Source organism: Carlito syrichta, unplaced genomic scaffold (genome assembly GCF_000164805.1).
Source record: "Carlito syrichta isolate Samal-C Ts95f unplaced genomic scaffold, Tarsius_syrichta-2.0.1 Scaffold303289, whole genome shotgun sequence".
In the NCBI taxonomy this organism is placed as follows: Eukaryota; Metazoa; Chordata; class Mammalia; order Primates; family Tarsiidae; genus Carlito; species Carlito syrichta.
In genome coordinates, this window is record NW_007247385.1 from 44,228 (window position 1) to 53,754 (window position 9,527).

The following is a 9,527-nucleotide window of genomic DNA, read 5'->3' on the forward strand; positions in this document are numbered from 1 at the left end:
CTTTATTGTAGAGATGAGGTCTCGCTGCCCAGGCGGGTCTCAAACCTGCAGGCTCAGGCAATCCACTCACCTCAGCCTCCCAAATGCACGGGATTACAGGCTAAGCTACTGAGCCCGGCTATTTTTTTTTTTTTTAATCAATATTTTTTATTATGATTTTGTGGGGTACAGTTAAGGGTTAGGTGTACAATTATATACCCTATATGGCAAAAAAAAAAGTTATCCAGGCATGGTAATGCACGCCTGTAGTTCCAGCTACTTGGAAGGCTGAAGTGGAAGGTTCACCTGAGCCCAGCAGGTTGAGGCTGCAGTGGCTGCGAGCGTGCCATTGCGCTCCAGCCTGAGTGTCAGAGTGAGACTCCAACTCAAAAAAAAAAGTAAAAATTAGCTGGATATGGTAACATTTGCCTGTAGTTCTAGTTACTTGGGAGGCTGGAGATGGAAGTATCGCTGGAGCCTAGGAGTTCAAAGTTGCAGTGAGCCACAAGTGTGCCACCACACTCCAGCCTGGGTGTCAGAGTGAGACTGACTCAAAAAAATTTTTTTTCTTTTAAGTTTTCAAACAAAGTTGACTAGAGAAAGAAGGGAGAAAAGAAAGGGAGACATGCCAAAGTTGGCATGGGCAAAAGAAACTGCCAAAAAAATGTTTTTAAATAAATAGCATTAAAAAATTTTTTTCTCACCGGGCACAGTGGCTCATGCTTATAATCCTAGCACTTTGGCAGGCCGAGTTGAGAGGATTTCCTGAGCCCACGGATTCAAGACCGACCTGTGGGCAACTTGGCAAGACCTCATCTCTACCATAAATTAAAAAATTAGCCTGATGTGGTGACGCACACTTGTAGTTCCAGCTACTTAGAATACTGAGGTGGAAGGATCACCTGAGCCCAGCAGGTCGAGGCTGCAGTGGCCGTGAGTGTGCCACTGCACTCCAGCCTGGGCGACAGAGTGAGACTTCGACAAACAAAAAAATGTTTCTCTCAAATTAAATGTTAATTTGTTAAAAGGAGAAAGAAGGTACAGGGCAAAAGGTGACCGCATCATTATGTAACTGCAAAAGGCTTTCAAGGGAGGAAGGCAGATTGTCGAGGCAGCGGAGGATGGGAGACTCATGCCTCTGAGCTGTGTTCCATATGTGATTTTGGTTTCAGGCTCTACTGAAGAAACACGAAGCTTTGATGTCAGACCTCAGTGCATATGGCAGCAGCATCCAGGCTCTTCGAGAACAAGCACAGTCCTGCCGGGTAATCTTGTGACAGTTTATGGGTTACTGGGGGGCAGGAAAAGTTAAGGGACCTAGATGCTGCCAGCAGGTGTTATGGTCATACTGTGACTTGACTGTTAATTCTTACGACACGGAGGTTTGCATAATTTAAAATGAGATTTTTAAACGATATCAAACAGCTAAAGTTTTTGAATCAGATTTTATTGGTAGCTTCAGTGGTGAGCTGGAGTCTGTTGTAGGCTTAGATGGCCCACCATGGACATCCTTTCACCATGTTGACCTTCTTTTGGGTTTTTAGCAACAAGTGGCCCCCATGGACGACGAGACTGGGAAGGAGCTGGTCCTGGCTCTCTATGACTATCAGGAGAAGAGTCCACGTGAAGTTACCATGAAGAAAGGGGACATCCTCACCTTACTCAACAGCACCAACAAGGCAAGGCACAGGAGTGGCTGCGTGTTTATTGTATATCAGTACCACCATGTTTGCTCAGTTGTGCGTCTGCAGGTGGCATGTCTCCCTGAAATGAGACAGGCTTAGAATCTGACGAGTTCGTAGAGTTTCCTTACCAATCTCCCGCTTGATATGCATTGATCCAATACCACAATGGTCTAGGAGGCAGTGACTGTCTTCCTGAATACCTCCAAGTCATGTAGAGACTCACACTTGCCAGGAAAGCTTTTTCACGATTGAGTATCTTAGGTAGAACCCTTTAACTTTTGAGCCAAAGACTGCCTCTCTGTAACTTGTACCTATTGGTTCATACTTGACTGTATAGCTATGTCTCAGACCAACAGATCATGGAAGACAGCTGTGATCTCACCCTACAGACTTTGTCTTCTCTAAGCTAAATGGTGGTAAATAATAAATCCTGATTCACTGGCCTTTCTGCCTTTACACATTCTGGTTTAACAGTGACCTTGAAGAGGCATTCAGTCTGCCACAAATTATCTGACCAATCCTGACAAGCTGCCAGCCTCTTGTTTTGGATAAGACTAGAGAAATATTCTTGGCCGTTGTTAAGGGCCTCCTCATTCCCACACCCCATCTATCCTTGTTATGAGAGTCTGAGGAAACCTGTGGTTCATGTTTTTCTATTTTAATTTAAGCCTAAACCAACCCTGAGTCTAATTGGTTTATTAAAGAGCAGCGTTATCCAGTAGAACTTTCTGTGATGGTGGAAATTTTACACGTCTGTTTCCCCTGTGGTAACTACTAGCTGCATGTGATAGAGAAGTATGACTAGTGCAGTTGAGTTTTCTATTGAATTTAATTCTAACCTAAAGTTAGATGGGCACATGTGGTTAGTGGCTGCAGCTCTGGAGTCTAAGCAGAGAGAAGGCTGGCCTTGATGGCAGGTGGCACTGCTGTCCCATCCGTGACCCTCTCCTGGAGGGCAGGTCAGGAAGGGACTGAATATCAGGCTTTTACGAAGAGACTTTGATACCATCACAGGCCTCTTAAGATGACTAGGCAGTCTTTTGTTCACAAGCACACAGCCCTCCTTGGCCTCTCCCTCTCAGAAAAGGAATCTGCCTTCAGTGTTCTCTCTTTCTTCCACAGGACTGGTGGAAGGTGGAAGTGAATGACCGTCAGGGCTTTGTGCCAGCTGCATACGTGAAAAAGCTGGACCCCGCCCAGTCAGCCTCCCGGGAGAACCTTCTAGAGGAGCAGGGCAGCATCGCACTGCGGCAGGAGCAGATTGACAATCAGTAAGGGCCACATCAACAGCTGCGAGGGCTGGGTGTCCTGGGGCTTACTCATGTGGGCGAGGCTCAGGCGTGTCTTGCAGTGCTGGAGACACCTGTATTCCAGCCCACGAACCTCCCTGTTGGAGCCTCACATTCCTGACCAATACTGTTTTTCTTTGTTTTGATTTTTCCACCAGTGTTCATGAGTTTCTTTTCCTGAACAGAATTTTTCTCATTGTTGCCATCGTACCCTCTGTCTTCTGGTTCGAAATGCTTTTTGAAATGGGATTTTCAGGCATTCCACACCCCTCCAGCCCTGTGCCCTTCTGAAAGGCTGCTTTGAGAGCTTCTCTCTACCGTGGCTTTGTGTTCTGAGACTGGAGTTTGTATTTTATGAAATGGTTCTATCCTCTTTCCTGTAGCTAAGTGCCCACGTTTTCCCATGTCCCTCCTCTAGGGCCTTTCCTATTCCACTAATGAATTCAACAACTCTGGACCCTTGGGAAACATTAAAAAAATATACTCCCACTAGAGTTTATTCAGAATAATGGAAATTTTCTGACCCAAATGATCCTCAAAAAGACCAGAGTTATTTGAACACTTACAGACTCGGTTACTGTTGGAATAAGAATTAGAGTCTTTGGTTTGTATTCTTAACAGGGGCCTGAGTCATAAACAATGGCAAAAAAGTATATCAAACCTAGGGCTACGTGGCTTATTAGCCCTCAGTAACGTTTCTTTCTAAGGGCAGTCCGTTTTGTTCCCCAGCCTTACTCTGTGATGTGACCAGTGTTTCCAGGCATACTTGTCAGGAAGATGAAGGTGCACTAACCCTCTAATGTGATTGTCCTGCTGTTTTTTCACCGTGATTTCATTCATGGCCTAAACTGCTTCTTAGAGCCGTCAAGTGATTCTTTAGTGTCCCCAGTCTGAGCATCTACCATCATGGCACCCATCGGAGCTGCCACTACTCACCCTGTGGATTAATCCCACTAATCTGTGCATGCTTTGCTGTGCCCCCTCTGTGCAGGACGCGCGTAACTAAGGAGGCCGGCAGTGTGTCTCTGCGTATGAAGCAGGTGGAAGAACTGTGAGTAGGCCGAGAGCCTTGCGGAGCACCCACATCCACGCCCCCGTCCATTCTCCCTCTGCTGCTTCTCTTGAAGGCCCTTTGTATCCAGAAAGATGAGGTGGTGGGAGGATTGCGTGTCTGTGCAGCAGCTTTGGCTCGTGAGGGCAGAGGTTGCGGGCAGCTGTGGCGGTCGATGGCTGCTTGTCTCATTGGTTGCTCTGTGTGCAGCTGGCTATGTGTTCATAGTGGTGCTGGTCCCTCCTGCTGGTTTTCACAGTGGACCAGCCACCGTCAGCGGCCAATCTGCTACCGATTCTGTGATTTTCCTTAGTAGGAAGGAAGCGAAATATGTGTCTTAAAGGGCTCTGATTCTTGGTAACTCTTTGCTTTTTTATTTCAGTTTGGGAGGCTTAGATCTGATGGTGGTTCTAGATTGCTGATTTTTAACTTTTAACTTAGTTTTTCATCAAGTTTGTCATTTTCATTTCTCCAAAGACAGTAGAGGTTGAGCTTTTTGTATTTTAATTTGCAAGGGTTAGAATATTCTTTGATCTTCTTAAGAAATCTTCCCGGTAACGATGGCACAGATTCTCTGTACTCTGCTGGATTTTCCTTCTGGGGTTGCCAAAACATTCTCAGAAATGAATATATCATTGTAGAAATACCCTGCTGATCCAGAGATGCAGGCATTCTCTATCAGGCTATTTTAAAGAGTAGTGTGCCCTCCCCCACCTCACCTCCCACCTGGGGGCTACTTGGAGAATTCTAAAAAACGAGAAAAAACCCTCTGCATACACTACACCCAGCAGATTCATCTCATCTCTCCACTGTAGTCGCATGAACCCTGTGTTACTGTGCTAAACGCTTGGTTTCAGTCGTTTGTGGTTGTGATGTTTTAAGTGCACAATTGGCCTGGGGGTGAGTGTGCCCAGCTGTTCAGCCACCTAGTTATGAAAAATGCAGTGTATGCTTATCCCTGAGACCAGCGTGGTATGGGTACTGGGGGTCCTCGTCTTCATCTGTGTGCTGAGACTTTGCCACTAGGGCACCATCATTACAAACTCATAGCCTTGGATCCACTTTCTGGAGATGCCCAATGGTTGGCCTTCCAGTTCCAGTTCGCACCTGAGGCTGACTGCTTTCCTTTCCCTTCTTGTCACCCCCTCAAATGACTCAGGTATCATTCTCTGCTGGAGCTGGGTGAGAAGCGTAAAGGCATGTTGGAGAAGAGTTGCAAGAAGTTTATGTTGTTCCGGGAGGCAAATGAACTGCAGCAGTGGATCAACGAGAAGGAAGCTGCTCTGACAAGCGAGGAGGTCGGTGCAGACCTGGAGCAGGTGGAGGTGCTACAGAAGAAGTTTGATGACTTCCAGAAGGTAGGGGCCATCTTAGAGCTGAGTTGAACCTTGTGTCGAGACTTGAGTCTCTTGGTTTTGTCTGCAGATTACTGGAATGCAAATTACATGGATTGTATTCCATCATCTGTATAGCTTTTTTTTTTTTTTTTTTTTAAGTTGGAGTCTCACTCTGTCACCCAGGCTTGAGTGCAGTGGCATGCTCACAGCCTCCCCAGCGTTGACCTGCTGGGCTCAGGCGATCCTTCTGCCTCAGCCTTCCACATAGCCGGAATTATAGGTGCATGCTACCACATCCAGCTAATTTTTTGGTTTATTGTAAAGACGAGGTCTCGCCAAGTTGCCCAGGCTGTTCTCAAACCCATGGGCTCAGGCGGTCCTGTCACTTTGGCCTCCCAAAGTGCTAGGATTACAGGCTTGAGCCACTGTACCCGGCTTTCTCTTTTTCAATAGCTTTAGGGTGTACAAATAGTTTTTGGTTACATAGATGCATTGTATAGTTGTGAAGAAGTGTACTGTGCACCCCTATCTGGGAACATTATACCTGATAGATTTTTCATCATTTTACCACTTCTACCCTCCCTTCTGAGTCTCCAATGTTCATTACACCTTTGCAGATTCTCTCTTTGCCTTTACAGATCCTTAGTTTAGCTGCCACTTATAAATGAGAATATGCAGCGTTTGGTTTTTTGCTCCTGTGTTATTTCACTTAGGGTGATGGTCTCCAAATTCATCCAAATTACTACAGAAGACATTATTTCCTTTTTTTTTTTTTTGAGTTGGAGTCTCACTCTGTCGCCCAGACTGGAGTGCAGTGGCTGCTCCCGGCCACTGCAGCCTTGACCTGCTGGGCTCCGGCAATCCTTCTGCCTCAGCCTTCCAAGTAACTGGAACTACAGGCACGCGCTACCACACCTGGCTAATTTTTTTGATTTACTGTAGAGATGAGGTCTCACCAAGTTGCCCAGGCAGGTCTCGAACCCACGGGCTCAGACAGTCCACTCACCTTGGCCCCCCAAAGCGTGGGATTACAGGCTGAGCCACCGAGCCCGGCCATAAGACATTATTTCATTCTTTTTGATGACTGAATAGTATTCCACAGTGTATATGTACCACATTTTCACAATCCAGTGATCAGTTGATAAGTCTTTAGGTTGATTCCACATCTTTGCAGTTGTGAATTGTGCTGCGAGGAACATGTGAGTACAGGTGTCTCTTTTATGTAATGACCTCTGTTCCTTTGGGTCATAGTGGGATAGCAGGACCGAGTGGCAGCTCTACTTTTAGGCTTTTGAGAAGTCTCCATACTAATTTATACTTTGCACTCCCACCAACACTGTATAAGCATTCCCTTTTCACCACATCTATACAGCATCTATTGTTTTTTGATTTTTTAAATAATGGCCATCCTGACTGGTATAAGGTGATATCTCATTGTGGTTTTAGTTTGCATTTCCCTAATGATTTGTGATGTTGAGCATTTTTCCATATGTTTGTTAGCCATTTGTATGTCTTTTTTTTTTTTTTTTGTAATTGGATTCTCACTCTGTCATCTAGGCTGGAGTGCAGTGGCATACTCACAGCCATTGCAGCCTTGACCTGCTGGGCTCAGGCAATCCTTTTACCTTAGCCATCTAAGTAAAAGTAACAGGCATGCACCATCTTATCTGACTAATTTTTTTTTTTTTTTTTTTTTTTTTTTTGAGTTGAAGTCTCACTCTGTCACCCAGACTGGAGTGCAGTGACCGCTCCCGGTCACCGCAGCCTCGACCTGCTGGGCTCTGGCGATCCTTCCGCCTCAGCCTTCCGAGTAGCCGGAATTACAGGCGCGCGCTACCGCCCGGCTGATTTTGTGATTGATTGTAGAGATGAGGTCTCGCTGCCCAGGCGGGTCTCGAACCCGCGGGCTCAGGCAATCCACTCACCTCAGCCTCCCGAAGGCGCGGGATTACAGGCTGAGCCACTGAGCCCGGCTTCTGACTAATTTTTAAATTTATTTTAGAGACAAAGTCTCACCAAGTTGCCCAGGCTAGTCTCAAACCCGTGGGCTCAGGCAATCCTCTTGCCTCTGCCTCCCAAAGTGCTGGAATTATAGGCATGAGCCACTGCACCCAACTATGTATCTTCTTTTGAAAGATATCTTTTCATGTATTTACCCACTTTTTTTTTTTTTCTTTTTTTTTTTGAGTTGGAGTCTCACTCTGTCGCCCAGACTGGAGTGCAGTGGCTGCTCCTGGCCACCGCAGCCTCGACCTGCTGGGCTCTGGCGATCCTTCTGCCTCAGCCTTCCAAGTAGCCAGAATTACAGGCGTGCGCTATCACGCCCGGCTGATTTTTTTTGATTTATTGTAGAGATGAGGTCTCGCTGCCCAGGTGGGTCTCGAACCCGCAGGCTCAGGCATTTCACTCACCTCAGCCTCCCAAAGGCGTGGGATTACAGGCTGAGCTATTGATCCCGGCTTTTACCCACTTTTTAATGGGATCATTTGCTTTTTACTTGCTGATTTGTTTGAGTTCTTTGTAAATTCTGGATATGAGTCCTTTGTCAGATGTATAGTTTCTGTCATTCTGTTGGTGGTCCATTTACTCTGTTGATTATTTCTTTTGCTGTTTACCTATGAGCCACTTTTGTTGTTGCTGTTGTTGTTGTCATTGCATTTGCTTTTAGGGTTTTAGCCATAAATTTTTTGCCTAGGCCAATGTCCAGAAGAGTTTTTCCTAGGTTTTATTCTAGGATTTTAATAGTTTCAGATCTGACATTTAAGTCCTTAATCCATCTTGAGTTAATTTTTGTATATGGTGAGAGATGGAGATCAAGTTTTATTTTTCTGCATATAGCTGTCCAGTTGTCCCAGCACCGTTTGTTAAATAGAATGTTCTTTCCCCAATGTATGTGTTATCTGCTTTGTCAAAGATTAATTGGTTGTAGGTATTTGGCTTATTTCTGAATTATCTGTTTTGTTTCCTTGGTCCCTGTGTCTGCTCTTGTACCAGTACCATACTATTTTGGTTACTACAGCCTTGTAGTATAATTTGAAGTCAGGTAATGTGATGTCTCCAGTTTTGTTCTTTTTGCTTAGGATTGTTTTGACTATTATAGCTCATTTTTGGGTCCATATGAATTTTAGGATTTTTTTTTCTAATTATGTGAAAAATGACATTGTTCGTTTGATAGGGATTGCTTTGTATCTGTAAATTACTTTCGGTAAAATGGTAATTTTAATAATGTTGATTCTTCCAATCCTTGATTATAGGATATTTCTCCATTTATTTGCATCCTCTACAATTTCTTTTATCATTGTTTTGTAGTCCACTTTGTAGATCTCTTTCACCTCTTTGGTTAAATATATTCCTAGGTATTTTACCTTTTTGGTTGCTATTGTAAACGGAATTAAGTTTCCTGATTTGATTCTCAGCTTGGTCATTATTGATATATAACAGTGCTGCGGATTTGTATGTGTTGATTTTGTATCCTGAGACTTTACTGAATTTATTAAGTTCAGGAGTCTTTTGGAGGAGTCTTTAGGGTTCTCTAGACATAAGATCATATCACTGGCATACAGTGATAGTTTGATTTCTTCTTTTCCAATCTAGGTACCCTTTATTTATTTCTCTTGCCTAATTACTCTGTCTAGGACTTCTAGTACTGTGTTGAATAGGAGTGGTAAAAGTTAATATCTTTGGTTGTTACAGTTCTGAATAACAATGTGTTTACTTTTCTCCGTTTGGGATGACATTGGCTGTGGGTTTGTTGTATATGGCTTTTATTATTTTCAGGAATGTTCATTCTATGCCTTTTTTGCTGAGGGTTTTTATCATGAAGGGATTTTATCAAATGCTTTTCCTGCATCTATTGAAATGATCATATGATTTTGTTTCTAATTCTGTTTATGTGGTGGGTCATGTCTATTGACTTGCTTATGTTGAACCATCCTTGCATCGCTGAGATTAAATCCACCTGATGGAAGTGTATTTTTTTTTTTTTTTTTTGAGTTGGAGTCTTACTCTGTCGCCCAGACTGGAGTGCAGTGGCTGCTCCTGGCCACTGCAGCCTCGACCTGCTGGGCTCCAGCAATCCTTCCGTCTCAGCCTTCCAAGAAGCTGGAACTACAGGCATGTGCTACCACGCCCGGCTAGTTTTTTTATTTTATTGTAGAGATGAGGTCTCGCCAAGTTACCCAGACGG

The 9,527-nt window shown here is 44.5% G+C and overlaps 1 protein-coding gene across 1 annotated transcript in view; it reads left to right on the plus strand.

Moving 5' to 3' along the window:
- SPTAN1 (spectrin alpha, non-erythrocytic 1) overlaps positions 1–9,527 on the plus strand; it is a 79,516-nt gene that overhangs the window by 33,354 nt on the left and 36,635 nt on the right. Inside the window, exons 20-24 of the mRNA XM_008058307.2 lie at positions 1,152–1,244; positions 1,524–1,658; positions 2,787–2,935; positions 3,945–4,004; positions 5,164–5,362. Coding sequence (XP_008056498.2) covers positions 1,152–1,244; positions 1,524–1,658; positions 2,787–2,935; positions 3,945–4,004; positions 5,164–5,362 — 636 coding nt within the window. The remainder of the gene's footprint in view (positions 1–1,151; positions 1,245–1,523; positions 1,659–2,786; positions 2,936–3,944; positions 4,005–5,163; positions 5,363–9,527) is intronic.